At 48.2% G+C, this 19,511-nt stretch overlaps 1 protein-coding gene across 5 annotated transcripts in view; it reads left to right on the forward strand.

Moving 5' to 3' along the window:
* The window catches only part of TRAPPC10 (trafficking protein particle complex subunit 10), a 113,626-nt gene that overhangs the window by 58,776 nt on the left and 35,339 nt on the right, over positions 1–19,511 (forward strand). For all 5 annotated transcript variants that reach the window (XR_003004962.1, XM_024758157.1, XM_024758159.1 and 2 more), the window contains exons 4-7: positions 4,500–4,696; positions 8,824–9,019; positions 11,137–11,248; positions 13,711–13,958. Coding sequence is in view for 4 of the 5 variants with exons in the window: in XM_024758157.1 (XP_024613925.1) it covers positions 4,500–4,696; positions 8,824–9,019; positions 11,137–11,248; positions 13,711–13,958 (753 nt within the window). In the remaining variant the exon portion in view is untranslated. The remainder of the gene's footprint in view (positions 1–4,499; positions 4,697–8,823; positions 9,020–11,136; positions 11,249–13,710; positions 13,959–19,511) is intronic.

A 19,511-nucleotide genomic window follows, 5' to 3' on the forward strand; every position in this document is an offset into this window, starting at 1 on the left:
TTATTTATTTATTTATATTTTTTGGCTGCATTGGGTCTTTGTTGCTGCACGCAGGCTTTCTCTACTTGTGGTGAGCAGGGGCTGCTCTTCATTGCGTTGCACTGGCTTCTCATTGTGGTGGCTTCTCGTGTGGAGCACGGGCTCTAGGCACGCTGGCTCAGTAGTTGTGGCACACGGGCTTAATTGCCCTGCTGATGTGAGATCTTCCCAGACCAGGGATCAAACCCATGTCCCCTGCATTGGCAGGCAGATTCTTTTTTTTTTTTTTGCGGTACGCGGGCCTCTCACTGCCGCGGCCTCCCCCGTTGCGGAGCGCAGGCTCAGCGGCCATGGCTCACGGGCCCAGCCGCTCCGCGGCATGTGGGATCTTCCCGGACCAGGGCACGAACCCGCGTCCCCGCATCGGCAGACGGACTCTCAACCACTGCGCCACCAGGGAAGCCCCTGGCAGGCAGGTTCTTAACCACTGCACCACCAGGGAAGTCCCATCACCTTTATTTTAAAGCAGTATCCTTTATGCACAATATTCTGGACCATCAGTCCTATTGATCATTGTCTGTTCTATGCCTGGACCAGACTTTTAATTACATTTTTATAATATGTATTGATATCTGTTCTTTTAAAATAAATCTCTTGGCTAGCATGCATTTTCTCTTTCATATGAATTTTAGAATCCGATTGTTAGGTGTACAGATTTCATTTTCCAAAAACGTCTGTACCAGTATCTCCCATCCCACGTGTTCTTCTCTGCACGGCAGTGACATTCCTGCCATGAGAGCCTGGGTCTGTGTTTCCTCCAGTTGCATCTGGGTGGGTCTGACTGGCAGAAGGGAAGCTATGACTATTGAGACTGTCCTAAAAGGGAATATATCTTTTGCTGCGTCCTCTTGGGGTGCTTGCTGTCAGATCCCAGCCACCATTCTCAGAGGAAGTCAGTGCCCCTGTGGGAAGGCCATTTGGAGGTGTGCACTCCCAGCCCCAGCAGATGCTGTCAGCAAGCTAGCGTCCATCAGCAGGCCTGTCATTGCCTTCTCTCTCCCAGCCTTCCAGTGCCACAGCTGACACCATGTGGGGCAGACGAGCTGTCCACCAGATCTCCAGGGTGCAGGTCTGTGAGCAAATCTTCTGGACCACTGCGTATTGTAGTGGTTCGTTACAAAGCCATAGGTGACTGGAACAGTGACTGAAAAGAAAAACACAAAAGACTGAGGTGTTTTGATTGGGATTGTCTTGGAAAAGTTACACGTTCATCTGAGAAGAATTTTAATGATCATGAATCTTCTCCTCCGGGAACCTGGTTTGTTTCTCCATTCTTTATGGCTTTTTTATGTTTTCATAATGTGTCATAATGTTTTTCATGAAAGTCTTGCATTTTTTTGCTAGGTGTAGTTTCTGTGGGCATTATGGATGATGGTGTTTTGTTTTCCTTAAACTTGTTTTCTAGTAGGGAGCCTGTGGGGTTTTTTTGTTTTGTTTTTGTTTTGTTTTTGGTTTTGGTTTTTTGTGGTACATGGGCCTCTCACTGCTGTGGCCTCTCCCGTTGCGGAGCACAGGCTCAGCGGCCATGGCTCACAGGCCCAGCCGCTCTGCGGCATGTGGGATCCTCCCGGACCGGGGCACGAACCTGTGTCCCCTGCATCGGCAGGCGGACTCTCAACCACTGCGCCACCAGGTAAGCCCTTTTGTTTTGTTTTATTGATAGTTTTTAAAAATTTTAATTACTTACTTAATTTTTTTGGCCGGGTTGGGTATTTGTTGCTGCGCGCAAACTTTCTCTAGTTGCGGGAGCGGGGGCTACTCTTCGTTGCGGTGCGCGGGCTTCAGTAGTTGTGGCACACAGGCTCAGTAGTTGCGGCTTATGTGGGCTCTAGAGCGCAGGCTCAGTAGTTGTGGCGCATGGGCTTAGTTGCTCCGTGGCATGTGGGATCTTCCCGGACCAGGGCTCGAACCTGTGTCCCCTGCATTGGCAGGCAGATTCTTAACCACTGCGCCACCTGGGAAGTTCCTATTGATAGTTTTGATTACCGTCTGTTAAGAAAATTTTTTGGAGCAAGTTGACAATGTTTAGGAGTTTAGATTTAAAAGTAAAACTCTTTGTTATGTTATTCCACTAGCTGCTTTATGGTTTATAGCAGCAGTCCCCAACCTTTTTGGCACTAGGGACCGGTTTTGTTGAAGACAGTTTTTCCAAGGACTGGGGGTGGGGTGGGGGGATAGTTCAGGTGGTGATGTGAGTGATGGGGAGCTGCAGACAAAGCTTCGCTCCCTCGCCCGTTGCTCACCTCCTGCTGTGTGGCCCGGTTCTTAACAGGCGCGGACCGGTACCAGTCCTTAGCCCGGGGGGTTGGGCAACTCTGGTTTATAGAATACACTGTAAGTTACACCTCTTTCCTTCAAGTCATATTATACTACTTGAGACATAGTTCCTTCCCTTTCCATACTTGTAACTCCCTTCTCCGGCTTGGAGAAGCCAGGCACTCATTATCCTCCCTATGTTTGCTTATTGGAATCATTGCTGCCTGTGACCCTTCTCCTGTCACTGCTGTCCTGCTGCCCTGTGGCGTGGGTGCCCCGCCGCTCTGGGGCTGACGCTCTGCTGGATCACCCCTCCCCACCTCATGTGACCCATGACCCCCCTCGGAGGCCCTGTTTGCCCTGCTTGTCCTGGGACACCCCAAGCCAGCCCCCAGTCCTTCGTCATCTGTGCTGTCATGCCCTCCTCACCTGGCTTGACTCTTGTGCCGAGGCGGCTGCTCCCCACTAGGACCCTCTCGTCCCTCTTCCTTCCCTGTGATGGCGTCTTCCGCTCTTGGCTGTGGTTTCCTGAGAGACCCTTAACCTCAGTGGCTCAGCTTGGGTTCCTCTTCTGCGAAGTCAGTCTTTTTAGGAATGTTTGCTGTTTGCTCACCGTCGTGAGTGATGGACTGGGTTCTGTCCTCCCGATTCCGCCAGAACTTTGGGGGACTCTGTCCAGCCGGCCTCTCAGCGAGGCCTCTTCCCGAGAGTCCCCGCAAGCTGCCCCAGAATGTCCCCAGGAGAGGGGCTGGTGTCCCCTTGGGGTGCAGCCACCTCTCCTCAGTGTGGATTCTGGTGAAGGGTGCCCTGAACTGGCCCCGGGACGACCTTGGAGCTTGTCAGGGCTCCTCACCGCCCCTTGTCCGCCCTGCGATTTGTGTCTGCGCCTTGATTTTAAAGCTGCCGGGCTCTGTGGCTGCAGCCCCCTGGCCTTTTGGTTTCACTTTCCAGGCGTCACGCATCTGGGTTTCGACAGACACCAGCATTGTAAAATCTAAGCTTCCAGTTCGAAGCACTGCCATTGTATGGCAAATATGCAGTATATGTGTATGTTACTGTCGGATGTTAATTCACAGAAATGAGATTTTTGCAGGATGGTTTTCCTTTTAATTTTTAACCCAGAGATCTTTTTCAGATTGTACTTATTTCAAATTTAAACTGAGGACATAGCAGTTTAAAAAATTTTTAAGTACTGCCTTTTGGAACTTTTCACTTATTAATTAAACGAAAGGAGGGACTTGATACAGAATTTGAGATTTAACTTATTCATGGATCAATCACGAGTGTTACTCGAGAGAGACTAAAAAATCCAGAGAAAATATAAGCAGGATAGTAAGGAATCTTTCTATTAAAAGAGGGGAAAGCATATATTTAGACAGTAGCTGTTAATTATAGTTTCCAAAGGTTTTTAAGTGCCTGATATTGAAATGAGTTAAGCATCTTGGTTTTTTCACTCTGAATCTGCTTAGTGGATTTATGGAGCGTAACGTCAGTTGTAAATAGAGTTGCAAAGCAAGGAAGACTTCTGTTTCCCTGCTTCTCCCTGGGAGAGAACTGAGGCTCGCCTCGTTGGTGTTCGCGCAGGCGGGGTGCGCTCTTTAGCAGGCTGGTGTGTGGTGCTCTGAGTCAGGAGCAGCTTTGATTTTTAGGCCCAGGCCGGCTCCCCTATCGATCCATGTGAATGAGAACAACTTTCAAAAGCCCTAGAGTGTCCTCTTTACTCGGGTTCGCCTCTGAAGCTGCCTTGCCCCTGACGTGGCCTGCACGTGGCACTGAGGTTAGAGTGGTTCTGGGGGCTCCACAGCCACTCGCCTCTCCCATCAAGGCGGGGCTGTGACCGTGTTGGGACCCTGTGGTGCTTGGGCCCATGGCCTCTGGCCCTGCAGACCTGGGTTTTAAAGTCCCAACTTAGTTAGCAGACTGTGTCGCTGTGGGCAGCTTGCTCGGCCCTTGCCTCTCCACCTCTTCCTCTGTAACGCCGGAAGACCTCCCCTCGGCGTCCCTGGTCTTGGGGACAGCGCACACCTGGGGTGTGGTGCTGAGCCTGCCCAGAGTGCCAGCAGCCGGGACCAGCGCCGGGCTTTCCGTGCAGCATCCCCATCCCGGAGCAGGAAAGCGCGCTGTCTTCTGTTATTGGACACCTTTGCCACATACACTAAAGGATATTAATTAACCTGCTTTCACAGTGAATTATTTATTTTCAGGATACTGAAGTGTATAAAGCTACAGTAAAAGACGACCTCACCAAGTGGCAGAATGTTCTCAAAGCTCATAGCTCTGTGGACTGGTTAATAGTGGTAGTTGAAAATGATGCCAAGAAAAGAAACAAAACCAACATCCTGCCCCGGACCTCTATTGTGGACAAAATAAGAAACGATTTCTGTAATAAACAGAGTGACAGGTAAGTGTATGCTTCATTTTACCTCTTTGGGCTGATGTCTGGATGCTACAGTTTACTGGCTTCCGGGTGGTAGTAAATATTTGCTGTGTGAGCACCTGTCTGATGCCTGACACTTGAGCATGTGATGGGTGCTGAGGAGAAGACTAGGTCCCTCTCCTCGTGGAGTTCCTGGCCAGCTGGTGAGAAGCTCTGAACAGTCATCTGCAACGGGTTACCTGGCCGGGAGGCCCCGAGGCCTGGTGACCGTGGGAGAGACCACAGTGGGTCCCCTTGGAAGGCCGGAGATGAGTGTTAACACAGGAAGGGCTCTGAGAAGTCTGCAGCCTGTGTACAGCAGGGCTCCTTGGGCGTTTCTTGGTGCTGGGACCCTGTGTTTTGTTTACCTTAACACCTAGTAAGAGTTCCTTAAGACAGAAGTTATAAAATGCTGGTTTAGTCTTCTTCAGAAACTCTAAAAGGGAACCTGAGACTTTGATGGCTACTTCAGCACCTGGACTTACTTTCCCCTTTTGCTCAGCCGTGTCTGCGCCCTGTTCTCTCCTGCTGGTAGCTCACTTCCTGTCTCTTCGGTGAGTCCATGCCTAGCTGTGCCGGCCAGTGCATCTCAACACCTGGCCAGTTTTAGTCTGTATCTGGTAGTTTAGCACTTGAGGTGCTGGGGATGCGGTGGTGAGCCTCGTCCCTGCTCTGATACTGCGTGGTCTAGTGGCAGAGGTGGGCATTACTTCACACCCAAGTCATCACACTTGTGGTCACCGCAGTGGCAAATGCTCAGACAGAAGGTTCCAGAGTGCAGCAAGAGCTGGGAGTAGGGGAGCTGGCCTGCTCTGGGGGCTAAGAAATGAAGGACATGCAAGGAGTTAAGGGAAGAGATCCTGGGTGTGTGCGGCCAGGAGTCCCAACCAGACCCTGCCACGTGGCTGCCACTTGACCGCATCCTGTGTCAGGTCCACCTGATGAGCTGACAGTTCTTCGGGGAGGGAGCCATGTGTGGGCTTCCTTTCTGTGTTCCACACAACGCTGGGTACACAGTAATGTGCAGACTTGCTGTATTTAAAGTTTGAATTAGATGGTTGAGCTTACACTTTATCTTAGGGAAATCTCACTCAATCTGGACTTCTGGGGATTTTTTTCTGTGGTCTGTTATTCATACATTAGTTATCTCAAAGGAATCAGTTTAGCATTCTGCTAGGTGCTCCATTACTGAGTGTCCTTTTCCTCTCTGTGGTTAGGTGTACTAACATTTTTGTTCTGAAAGAAGAGTGGACGGCCGTAAGGCCTGTAGGGAAGGGAGCAGCTTTACCATCTGAGGGGAAGTGGGCCGCAGGGAATGCTGAGATGGGGGGAGCCCAAAGTCAAACCCGAATGGCCTCTGAGTGGTGTTTTTTTGTTTTGTTTTATTTTGTTTTGTTTTGTTTTTTAATTAATTAACTTATTTATCTTTTGGCTGCATTGGGTCTTCGTAGCTGCACGCGGGCTTTCTCTAGTTGTGGCGAGCAGGGGCTACTCTTTGTCGCAGTGTGCGGGCTTCTCATTGCAGTGGCTTCTCTTGTTGCGGAGCACGGGCTTCTAGGTGTGTGGGCTCAGTAGTTGTGGCGCAGGGGCTTAGTTGCTCCGTGGCATGTGGAATCTTCCCAGACCATGGCTCGAACCCATGTCCCCCGCATTGGCAGGAAGATTCTTAACCACTGCACCACCAGGGAAGTCCTTGAGTGGTTTTTAATATAACAAAAGAAATCATATTTGTTTGGGATTTTGTTAAGTAAATAAATTGGTACTGATGGGGTGTGTTAGTCTAAACTTACGGAAAGTTCAAATTGTGTAATAATTTTTTTGAAGTGCTTATTGATTATTTTTGTCTACGTTATAATTTTATCTAATTTCCAAAAGTATGTTTCTGCTAGGCCCATTTAAAACTAACTTGCTTTTAATGACTATTCTTTATACGAAAAATTTAACTTACTAAACTTTTTAACATTTCATCTTCAATATTTAGAGATGCCTTCTAACATTTTGACTTTCATGAATTTGCAAAGCCACCTTTGACAAGTCTGTACTTAAAAGTATAGATTTCACTTAATACAGAATGTTTTCTTTGAACAGTAAATGTATTTCTACACTATTATTGTTAGTTAGTATATAGTAGTCCATAGTATTAATGCACTATAAGTTATTTATACAGTCCTCTGCTGGACTTATAAGTTATTGCTTACTTATTATTATAAAATTATAAACATCATTCTAGCTCAGATGTTACCTACATCCTTAATTATTTCCTTAGGATAACTCCCTAAAAGGAAAATTGCTTGGTGAAAGTTTTTGTGCATTTTCAGGCTTTTGCTAAGTGTTGCTGAAGCAGAGGGTCGTGTGTTAATTGTCTGTGCCAGCAGCGTCCCCGTGACTGGTGGAGACCCCGGCCTGGAGCTCCTTGCCATGCAGCCACGTGCCATGTGGACGCTGCTCTACTCCAGATCAGACCCCACTAGGCCTGACTTGAGGAGCTGTTTTGGGTTCTCCCTTTCTCAGTTAACTACGCTCGATGTGAATTTCTGAAGCATAGTTTGTTGTATTAATAAGAGAAGAAGAAGATGTAGTAGAAACAGTAAATGTTGAAGGGCATAATAGGGGATAGAGAGTGTAATGAGTATATTGTCTGATTGGTAAGCACCAGGTCACTGAAGGAAAACATCGTTTTGGTGATTGGTGTTTGTGTCAGTTTCCTTTTTCATCTACCCCTTGTAGGTACAGAGAACTCTGTGTCTGGTCAGGAATAAACAGGGATTATAATCCTTGAGAACGCCTTAAGGAGAAACTACTGAGCTGATAGACCCTCGCAGCTCATATAGTGAATAAATACATGTGAGTCCTTTGAGGGAGGGGGCTTAGGAGTGAGCTGACTGGACCCCTTTATCTTATAGGGGAAGAAACAGAATCTAGTGGGGATGGAATGACTGGATTAAAGCCGGCCACCGACTTAAAAATTTTCTTCTTGGTACTGATTACTCACCTGGTGGACCACCTAGATAGACTATGGCTGTTTCACCCTTTGTCCACTGATTTATAATCCATAGCTTTAGTCCTCCCTCCAAGAGGTATGATGGAGCTCAGTTTCATTCTAATGAAAATTAGAATCTGTTCATTTTGCTACTTGCTGGTAGTTCAGGTAAAGTATTTACAGAGGAAGAATGTTGAAACTCATAGCATCAATATTTAAAAGTTACTTCTGAGTTCAGATTTATTCATCTTTCGGAATTATTGTTATCAAGGATAAAGAAAGTTACCTTTTCCAGTCTCTCGGATGAATGTGCTGCCTTTTCCAAATCCATTGGAGACACTTGTAATTTTATGCCTTTGATATTTTTACACCATGCATACAGAGTCCTTTTGTAGTGAAATTGTATTATACCTACAAGTCAAGCAATATCTTTCTAAGCCTTTATTTATCAAGTATTTATTAACGCTGCTCTCGAGGCGCTCACAGTCTGGTGGGAGAAACAGACCAGCAAAGAGAGGAGGCGTTTCCAGGGCGCACTGACTGCTGTGGTCGTGGAAGTGAGGGTGTGTCAGCTGAGCTAGGCTGCGCGGGGAAGGTGCTGGGTAAAAAGATGGGAGAGCATGAGAAGCTGAGTGGGCTTGAGCTGGAGATAGTAGGAACAAAGCTGGACAGCTGGGTTGGTCCGTGTTGTCATGGGCCTCGTGTGCCATGTGAAAGCATCTAAATTTTAGTCTGTCAGTTGCAAGGAACCAAAAGGTTTTTGAAGGGGGCAGGGCAAATGGGGTTTGGGAACTGAGTGAGATACGATCAGCTTATTTTCCAGAGAGCCCTGGGGACAGGATCTAAGACTCAAGACTCATCGTAAGTCCCTCTCCCCCTTTCCAGTCCATTCTACAGCAGCACTCTTGGGAACAGCATTGACTGCTCATGTGGCATTAGATCAGTTCACGATGAAGCCTTTTCCCGATCTGATTTCTCACCACCTGCCTAATGTTTTCTATCCATTAAGGAAGGAAGGAAGGAAGGGGAAGGAGGATGCCAACCTGCGCCCCAGGAAAGTGGTAGCCGGGGCGGGGGGGCAGCGGTTCTGTGCTTGCGGTGGTTTCTCCACAGTCCGTTCATCTCTCCACAGGTGTGTCGTGCTCTCCGACCCCTTGAAGGACTCCTCCCGAACTCAGGAATCCTGGAATGCTTTCCTGACCAAACTCAGGACATTGCTTCTTATGTCTTTTACCAAAAACCTAGGCAAGTTTGAGGATGACATGAGAACCTTGAGGGAGAAGAGGACTGAGCCAGGCTGGAGCTTCTGTGACTATTTCATGGTGCAGGTACTTGGCTGATTATATAGAACTCGGCTGTTTCCTTCTTTCCTCGTTCCCTTTCATTCTTTATGAATAAGGCAGCTCTCTTGGTAATTCATATTGACATAGTTTTTAAAACCAAAAGGCAATACGGTAGGTAACAAATGATGCTTCATTCTCTTGGCTTCTTAAGCAGAGGATCAGAGATGGTCTGCTGAGTCGGCTGCCCTGCTGCTTCAGAGCTTGGCATCTAGCCTTTTATGAAATGGCCTTGTTCTCAGAGTCCTTCTGGTTTTGTTAGTGTCTCGGGCCTCCTGGGGTGTCTGCCGTGGACATGGCTTAGGCAGAGGAGTCCCAGCAGTCGTGATGATCCTGGTGATAAAGACGTCCACTCCGTGCCTGGTGCTGTGATTAAATTATGACTTCCCAAGAACGTTTGCTCTGTAGTTTTGTTTTATAACCTTGGGTTCCAATAAAAGATTGTCTTAAGCTGGTTTCTTTACTCTAGTTTACAAAAGTATGGTCTGTAATCAACTCTCTATTTTTTAAAAAAAATTATTTATTATTATTATTATTTTTGGCTGCGTTGGGTGTTTGTTGCTGTGTGCGGGCTTTCTCTAGTTGTGTCGAGCAGGGACTGTTCTTAGTTGTGGTGCACGGGCTTCTCATTGTGGTGGCTTCTCTTGTTGTGGAGCATGGGCCCTAGGTGCGTGGACTTCAGTAGTTGTGGCTCGTGGGCTCAGTAGTTGTGGCTCACAGGCTTAGTTGCTCCACGTCATGTGGGATCTTCCCAGACCAGGGATTGAACCCATGTCCCCTGCATTGGCAGGTGGATTCTTAAACACTGTGCCACCAGGGAAGTCCCAACTCTTTCTCTTTTAAGAAGAAAAGTCTTAAGAGAACAAAGCGATGTGTAATAGAGTAGCTTGGGGGAGGAGACCTTAACACTGCGGAGTGGTAAGAATGCTGCTCTTAGGGCTCCTTGTTCTTGTTCACCGTGTTTTGACTGAAAAAGTGTAATTTTCATATTTAAACATCACTTGTATATTAATCACTGAAGAAATAATGCATTTTGAATAAATAAAAGACCAATTCTCATTAGAAATTTTGAAGTTTATCTCTTATTCTGATGCTTCCGTCTTAGTGGTATTTGGATGATTTTGGTCACTTAAGGGAATTTGAATGTGTTCATAATTCCCTGTATGATTGACCAATGACAGATCTTTCAGATTTCCCTGTCTCTTTACCCTTCAAGCTTATTAAACTTATTTTTTAAGAGTAACAAACCAGGGAAGAGGGAGTCTAAATGAACCCAGTGGTGCTGGTTTAGAATCAGTGTGAACCCATGGTTGGATGGCTGCTGGCTAGATAGATTCACAAATACAGAGGTGTGTGTAGGTGAGGGTTAATACATATACATATATTTCCTTGCTCTCTCCTCTGATGGGGCCTAGAAAAAAATGACACCTCAGTAGCAATGAACACACTCAGTGCCAAGATCTTGGTTTCTAAACTGCATTCTCCAATAAAAGGTACCAGGGCTCCTGTGGACGTGGTCGATTCCAGGGCTGGGGTGGGGAAAATACAGTATCGTGTAGAACCAGAAAGTTAAGAGGTGCACAAGGGAGGTGGAGGTCTGTCCCCAGAAGGTATGCACCACCTCCAGGAGCCCCCTCAGTGGCCAAAGTGGGAGCAGTTTGTGCAGCAGAATAAGTACTAACCGACTTGGGTTTCAGCCTGCGGGGAACAATTCGTGTCCGTGAGTCCATAGGGCTATAAAGAAATAGGTAGTTGGAGGAGAAGATTCTGCTCCTCCGTACAGCAGAATTCTCCCGAAAACGTGTGTGTCTGGGGGCAAGGGAAATACCGAGGACGAGAGGCTGACCAGTCAGGCCCAGTCTGCTGGTGGGTCACGCAGAGACTCCGGGGATCATGTTGGTCGTTCCCTGCTTCTCTCTGGTCTTCTCTCTGTGTGTGCGTAAATGTTGACATGTGTGGTCATTAAATCGATCTTTTCTTGGTATAGCACAAGCGTTATTCATTATGCTGCATGCTTTTCTCTGTTGTAATCCTTCATAGCTACTTGTTTCAAAACACTGATTTATATTTTTGCTTTTGTTTTTTAACTTTTTTTGGGTAAATAGGAGGAACTTGCCTTTGTTTTTGAGATGCTACAGCAGTTTGAAGATGCTCTGGTGCAGTACGATGAACTGGACGCTCTGTTTTCTCAGTATGTTGTCAACTTTGGTGCTGGGGGTGAGTAATGAAGTTTTAGAAACAAATTCTTTTCTCAACATAGCTTTCCCCACTTCTGAATAGTATGGAAGCTGCTGTTTATTTACCTAATGATTAAAGCATCTTTTGTTGTTGTTTTTTAAAAAACATTGTATACAGTATATTCCCATGGTTCCTATAGGAAATGAAATGAGAATTAAGAATTAGTCACTTACACCTGTAGAAGAATCTTGAGGAATGAAAGTGTCTAAGAAGTTGCTTTTTAGATATGAAGTGTCATTTCTACAACCTACAGCTGGTTAGTGATGCTTCTGATTCTGTGCCTCCTTGCTAGCATGAGAGTGGGAATCTTTTTCTTCTGTTGAGAGCTTGTCTTTGTAATATGTGAGAGTTCATCACAGTGAGTCCTACATGACACCATTGTAAAGGGTGTTCATCTTTCTTTTAAACTTTTAAATGATGTCTTAAAGTCTTCTAAGATACAAAACTAGCACAGTGACCCATATACAAAGAAAAAGTTTTTAATTGTGCTCACTGTTCTTTGCTTGATATTTATTTTGAAGGAAATGGCATCATATTATCATGGCCTTTGTCTGTAGCTTGTTGTTCTTACTAACAGTCCATCACAGGCATCTCTTCAAGCTAACAGATCAGGTTCTAAGTTATCTCTGATAAGAGCTGCAGAGTGCTTCATGGTGTGGATTCGTTAGACTTTATTCAGCCCACTGGTGTTGGACATTTGGGTTGTTTCCGCTCTTGCTACCACAAGCAGTGCTGTGATAGACATCTTTGTTGGGGCTTCTTTTGAGAACCCTTGTCACAGTGTCTGAAGAAAAGCATGATTCCAAGGAGCGAACGTAGTGTCTGCTAGGAGACCTGTAGGAAGTGAGGTGCTGGGACAGTCAGCGTGGGCTGTGGGCACCGCCCTTGTTCTGGGAGTGACGAAATGTCACCCATTGAGTCCCACTCCAAAACAGTTTTTATGCAGTTCAGGTTTGGATCTCCTTACTTTGCTGAGACACAAACATAAGCATATAACCAAAGCAAAGTATTCACCAATTAAGTTTTAAACATTTAGAAGAGGTAAAATTCCATTTCTTATATCTTACATTTCCATATTATACATATATATATCTCAGATAGCTCACATGTTTCTTACATTATGTTTTACATAATTTCTTTGTTCTCTCAGTTTTAAAATAAACCTGGGGCAATTTAAAACCAAAAGTAAGCCTGGACCAACTTCAGCAGCTAAATAATATTGTTCATTTTTGTTCATTCATACAACAGATACTTCTGAGAGCCCACTCTGCGCCAGGCCCTGTTCTAAACAGTAGGGAACAAAACAAAATTCCTTCTTTTATGGAGTTTGCTTGAAGGGGAAACAGAAACAGAAAAACAAAAGTGTGACTTGAAGTCAGGTAGTGAGACTAGTGAGTGTGGCCTGCAGAAGAGGACACAGGTGCAGGGGTAGGTGACGGTAGGTGCCGTTTAGTGTTACACAGATGGCCTGGGAGGCTCTCCGAGGAGAGGCCTGACTGAAATGTGGGGGGAGCCAGGAGAGTGCTGGGGATGGGGGCCCCGGCAGAGGGACCTGCTGGGGGGGGGACCCTGATGGGTGGGGGACACCTCACTTAGTGGGCACTGAATCAGCTGAGTCTAAGTTCACATCAGTAAAGGCTGCTCTGCTGTATTTGGCACATCAGACATATGGTAACGTAAGTGTGCCAGTGTTGAGTCACTTCCTGAAGAGAACGTAGAATTAGGTGGCTGTGACACCTCTCTTTTGGAGTGAGAAGGGTAGATTAAAAAAATTTTCATAAAGATTGAGTGACTTGTTATTGTAGATTCTTACATTTATTTTAAGATCACATTTGAGTCTTAGGGCTGTAAGTTAAAATCGAGGAGTCTTATTGGAAATTTTTGACAGTTAAAGAATTTTTCTCCTCTGCTTCCTGCCACTACGTCTTCCTTGTGCCTGCCGTCCCTTCCTGTAGGAGCGTGACTCAGGTATTGACATGGTTGAGTTGAGACAGGCGTGAGGCTTAAATAAGTCAGGAACAGTGCGGAAATGAAGGAAGATGAGCCGCACAGCACATTCAGCATGCTCCCGCCCGGGCCTCGCCCCTCCTCCTGGGGCCGGCTGACCGCAGAGCCTGAGGTGTCCCTGACCCTCAGCCTGGCCGCCTCTGATTGCATCCTGACCTGCTCAGGACCTTCTGGGCCTGGTACGGCCTTGTGCCCCGTGGCCGACGTCCTGTCCCCCAGTGCTCATCACTCGGTGCCAGGTACCCAGTGGGTGTCCTTGCGGTCACCACCCTGTCCCGCATCCCTAGACAGGGTCCCCGCAGACAGAGGGGTGGGCCGGCGCTTCGGGCCTATCCAATAGCTGAGCCGTCTGTCGGTCCACTAGGGCTCACGGTCCTGCGCAGTGAGGTGGAGGAATCTGCAGTCAGCGCCTTTCACGATGTGTGTTTGTTTAGATGGTGCCAACTGGCTGACTTTTTTCTGCCAGCCGGTGAAGAGCTGGAATGGATTGATCCTCCGAAAGCCCATAGATATGGAGAAGCGCGGATTGATACAGAGGCAAGAAGCCACCCTGTTAGATCTGCGCAGTTACCTGTTCTCTCGCCAGTGCACCCTGCTCCTCTTCCTGCAGAGGCCGTGGGAGGTGGCTCAGCGCGCCCTAGAGCTGCTGCACGGCTGTGTGCAGGAGCTGAAGCTCTTGGAAGTGAGTGGTCTCTTTTCCCCGTTTACCCGCTTCCTGACTGTTGGCGTAGAAAACGCGGAACCTTCCATCCCAGGCATTGAACTGTATGTGCTTAGGAAAGAGTTTTCTTTTTGTGAATGTCCTTAATTTTTACTATATTATTTGCATACTTACTCTTTACACTGATTGATTAATTGCTCGAAAATGTAATTTCTGCTCTCAACACGGTGGAGCTCACTCACGTTGGCCCAAAGCGAGCCTCTTAGATCACTTTCTTTTTAAGGTAACCTTGGCTTATTCTGTGGGAGCTGGTCTTCACCGATAAAGATTAATACATGAACCTGGTGGACACACAGAATTAGGTTTCGTAGGTAGGCCTTTGTTTTATTTCAGAACTGTCTTTGCAGATACAAGACTTTGTACATGAGCACGCCAGTAACAATGTGAGTGATACACAGCAAGCTGTGCCACATTAGTTAGTAGCACGAAGTTTAATGGAGGTACGTCATGAGTACGTGTGTGCAGGTGTGTATGAAAGAAACCAGTTAGCGAGGCTTTAAGTTGTTTATTTATAGTGAAACATTTGTCTTTATAGACTGATATCCCCCGGGGCTACTGAACTCTTTTCTCGCCATAGCATCATAAACATTTTAGTGAGGTAAGGGAACTTTAATGACTGTCCAGTCTGAGGGTTCTCACCTTTTTTGTTTCAGTGACCTCTTTACACGGAAAAATGCACATATGCACATACAAAATGTTACATATAATTTCAGAGGATTCATAGACACCCCCATTCCCTGGTAAAGAACTAAGTGGATGGTCTAATTCCATTTTATAAATGAGGAAAGTGGGTCTGGACGTGGTTAGATGACTTATAAGGAACATAGCTAGGCACGGAATCAAATCCTCCAAGCCAGGCTACTGTCCTTTCTGTCGTGCTCCACACCAGGGCTCGCAGGGGCACAGTTACAGAAGACCCAGGGTAACCGGCGCTAGGGATGGTTTTCATATTATAGTAATTTCTGTTTTGTGTTCCCTAGAAAACTAAATAACAGGCTCAACACTTAGTGTGAAATGACCTTAAGAGATCTACACATTTTTTTTTTAAAACCCAAATGAAGAGAAACTGTTTTAGTTAATTTCTAAAGAAGAGATGCCTAGCCTAGCTGAGTCACAAACTTGAGAATTTAAGACTTTTTATCAAATTATTTTTTTTCCTTGGACATCTAATCAAGTGTATGAGGAAAAATAACATTTTCAACCTTGAGATGATATTCTTGTGGCTGCCTGTCACTGAGTAGATTTCGATAATCTGCTTTGGCTACTCCTATGTAGCTGTACAGACTGGGGTGGGCGGGGGCTTTGCTTCATCAATGGGGCAGGGCCGCCTGTGGTCATGGGTGCCTAGAGAGTTTACTGACTTAGAGATTTTGTCTTGTTACTGGATTGGGGAAAAACATGGGATGTGTATTAGAGTCCAAGCAGTTCAGCCGTGGCGCTTTCAAATTGGGGTCACCCCAGGAGGGACTTATAGGACGTGCACAGATCGGGGGGCAGGTGTGGGAAACCACGGACAGTGGTCGGAGCCAGCCTCTTCAGTGCTGGGCCCAGCCGGTCACAAACTCTCTTTTTCAAATTCTTTTTCTTGCCTTAGACGGTTGACTAGTCAGTCAACTGCCAGGCTGCAGAGAGACGAGGGAGCACCGGGGGGCCTCTGGCTCTGCAGCAAGGAGGAGGGTGCCGCCCACACTTCTTTCTCCTCCCCTCCAGGCCTTCTGGAAGCTGGAAGGCAGGGCGCCCGGGGACGGGGTACACTCAGTTCCCAGGCAGGCGGCCGGGACAGCCAGTGTGGAGCGGATGCTACTAGCATCTTTGCCTGCCGCGTGTGGGGACAGTGTCCTACTCACTTGCCGTGCAATGGGTCCCCTGGCTTGGCCTGTGTCCCGAGTTCTGTAGAAGTCGCTGGAATGGGTCAGTTTTCACCCTCTTTGCTGGAAAGAGAACCGAGTGAGTGGTGGCGGGCGGCGTGAGCGGGGCGGGGGCAGCGGCCGGGACGCCTGTCGTCCAGGGCTGCTGCCGTCCCGGGTGCTCCCTGCAGATCCCATCCCGGCTGGCGCTCTTCCCTTTCCTCGCTCTCTGCGTGAAGGCGCTCCCCCTGTCTTGGTGCTTGTCTGCTTCTGCTGCAGGGCGAGCAGGGTGCTGAAGTTGGGGAGGGAGCCACACTGTGGTCCCCGAGGACACGACTTCCCGTTCTCTGTCCCCCTTGTGCTGTGTGACCGTGCCCCGCTTGGTGTCCCCTGGTGTCGGGGCAGCAGACGGGGCAGCCGGGCCCGTTGAGGTGCCTCCTCAGCCACCGTCGCTGGTCCCGGCAGGCGCCTGGCATGCCCCGGGCGTGGCGCTCCTGTGGGGCCGCCTGTCTGTCTGCTGTGCTTCGGAGGTGCCTTCCGCTCTCGCCCCAAGCTTGGCTCCTGTCCCGAGTCAGGCGCCCTTTGTGAGGGGCAAGCTGCAGGGCGACAGTGCGGCTCGGAGGCCAGCAATGTGGGCCCCAAGCAGCCCGCTTGCATGGGATGCCCCCCGCCTTCCCGCCTGGCCCTGCGGATGGGCGCCCAGCAGTGGCTGCCTGTGGGTCGGGGACTCACGAGGTGACGCGAGTTCAGGGCGGTCAGCCTGTTGTCATCCTTCAGGCAAGTGAGGACGCTCCTTACTGGCGTCTTCTTGGCTCTTTCTTTCAAAAGATGACACTGCAGAGGGCACGCAGAGCTTCACACACAGAATTCTTCTCTCAACTTTCTCAACTGAGATTCTTTGTCTAGGTAGTGTGGGGGCGGGGGGTTGTTACATCTTAAGCTTTGCAGTTGGCAGTTAACCCAAAAAGTTTATTCTTAGAGTTTCTTCAAATTTTTACGGAAACAATGAAAATTCAAGACTCAGAATTGTTTACTTTTTCTGTACATTTGATGGTACCCTCAAAACTAGACTCATTTCCTATGTCTGGCTAGCTTTCTGGTGATTATTTTTCACAGTCACGTCCACGGCCAGAGGCCGGCATGGAGCCTTGGGTTCTGCTGCACAGGGCCGGGCAGAGCCGTGCGGGCACATAGGCCAGGGCGTCAGGCAACGCGCAGGCTGAGCCGGTACGTGGTTCTTCTAGGGTCAGGCTACGGTTGTTCATCCTTTTAAAGCCAAAAGCCTAAGTATTGCAGCCGTCTTGTGTGTTTCTCGTTGTAACATTCCTTCTGCAGAAAATGCTGTGTGTGTTTGCTCTTGTGGCTTGTAAAGCATGCCCTGGGAACTCCCTGGTTGGCTTATCAGTTGATTTAAAGTATCTTCTCTGAGTAGGAGGCACTGTGGTGGCCAGATGCCAGCTCTGGGGTGGGGCCTGGAGTCACACCCCAGGGGTGCTACCTAAGGCCTGGGACCAGCTCCCCGATTGCAAATGTGTGAACATGGAAATTGTACCTACCCCGTACAGCTGCTGGGGTCAGGGAGTGACACCTGGAAAGTTATGTCAGTTCTGTGTGAGCTCCAGTGACTCCATTACAGAGTATTTCTTTTTGTCTGCAACGTTTAAAAGATTTCGCCCCGCTTTACCAAAAGTTGAGTATATTCTCTGTATAAATTTGGAAAATACAGACAGATATACAGAAGAAAATGTCATTGCTTATTCTAAAGCAAGAGGTTCCCTTTTTGGTCTGTGGCCTTTCTGTCTGGAGAAGAGCTGCTGTTTATTTAATTGGTCCTGTTTCGGACATTTGGATTGTTCAGCAGTGTCTGCAGTTGCAGGAGTGTGTATCCTTGTATGGCATCTTTATGCAGTGCATTCGTACAAGTAGAATGGCCAGTTCAAGGATGCATGTGTCTTTAACGCTTTTAGTGTACATCGCCAAATTGCCTTCCAGAAAGATCTTCCCATTTTTAGTTACACTAGCAGTGCTGTTTTCCTGCGTCTATGGTAAGAAAGAAAGTAACTTGTGTGTATATTTCAATCTTTACCAGATTGGTAAACGAGAACAATATAAGGAAGATATTCTCTAGAAGGCCGTTTTATTTTTGTTACAATAACTGCCCAGAGGATTTCTGTTTTGATGTGTTCGCCTCAGTACTGACTTATCTTTTGTGAGCTTAGGTTCTCATTATGTTCACAGACAGGGCAGGCCAAGGGGGATCGGGACTCTTCAGGACCTAGAGACACAGGCCGGTGCCGGGCATGAGAGGCCACTGGCCCAGCTGGCATTGCTGTTCCAAGGTTCAGGCCCCGCAGGGCACAAAAGCAGAGGTGTAGCCGAGGGGCGGGCCTCGGGGTCGTCGAGTACTTGCTGTGTACCGGACACTCTGCCGGGCTCCTCCCCACGTGGATAGGTGGGGTCCTCGTGGGGCCTGGAGCCCTGAGGACCTGAACCGGGAGAGCAGCGGGAGCCGACAGGAGGAGGTAGCGGCCCAAGGTGTCAGCACCGGTGAGAGCCAGTGGTTCGCAGGAATGGGGAAAGCATTCGAGGAGGAACTGCCCAGTTCCGTTCAAGAAACAGTTGCTTACCTGCTGGGCACTGTGGTAAACACAGTGGTGGGGGGAGGGCCCGCAAATGCGGAAGAAATGGGTCCCACCCACCCTCAAGAAACCCACAGCAGGGCGCGTGGGGCCAGCAGGAGAGCAGGCCGTCAGAGCCCGGGGCTGCCAGGCAGTGAGAGCGGAATGTTCGGAGGTGGCGGGGTGTCAAGCAGGGAGGGGCAGCTTGCGGGAGCGTGTCGGCAGCGCCTAACGTGTGCCAGGGAAGGTCTGCAGAGGTGGTCTCGTGTGAGCGAGGTTTTAAAAGATTCATTCATTCAGCAGTTATTCGTTGAGCACCTGTTTTGTGCCAAGCAAGCATTTATTCTAGGCACCGTGTTTTTAGCGGAGAGCGAGACAGACCAGCCCCTGCCCTGTGGAGGAGCTTTGGTTTTCACGGGCTGAGTCAGGATCCACCAGGTGGACATGGCTTGGGCGGCAGGTGCAGAGAGAGTAGAGTGCATTTCAGGCAGAGAAAATTCACTGTTACTTAAAGAACTCTAGAGGAGCTTAGTCTTGCTAGAACTTAAGGGGTGAGCCAGGGCTTGGAGGTGAGGCTCCAGAGGTACTGGAAGCCAGGTTTTGAAAGTGTACGTCATCTGGAGGGTTGGATTTTATTCTGTAGCTATTGGGAAGCCGTTGCTGGGTTCGAAGCCGGGGTGCGTTCAAGGTGTTAGGACCTGGAGGTGGAGGCGGAGAGAAGCGAAGGGCTAGGAGGAGGCGTGGAGAAGAGTCTGAGGGGAAGCCGAGGCCTGAGCCCGGGCGCTGGGGTAGAGCCTGGGTATATGAGGTGAAACTCACTCAGTGAATACACGGTTCCGAGTCAGCCGAGTCTCACGCCAGCCACGAGTGATTATTATTCTATGAAAGATAAAACAACAAAGCTTCTGCAAGATAATATGGGAGAGCATCTTTACATGCTTCAGGTTACCAGGTGTTTCTGAAACAGGACAGAAAGGCACTGGCCAGAAAGGAAGTGCATGGAAATCAGAGCTTCTCTTCATCAGTCAGCACCACAGAGGGGGTCATGG

The sequence above is a fragment of the Neophocaena asiaeorientalis genome, unplaced genomic scaffold, assembly GCF_003031525.2.
Source record: "Neophocaena asiaeorientalis asiaeorientalis breed wild unplaced genomic scaffold, Neophocaena_asiaeorientalis_V1.1 scaffold45, whole genome shotgun sequence".
Classification (NCBI taxonomy): domain Eukaryota; kingdom Metazoa; phylum Chordata; class Mammalia; order Artiodactyla; family Phocoenidae; genus Neophocaena; species Neophocaena asiaeorientalis.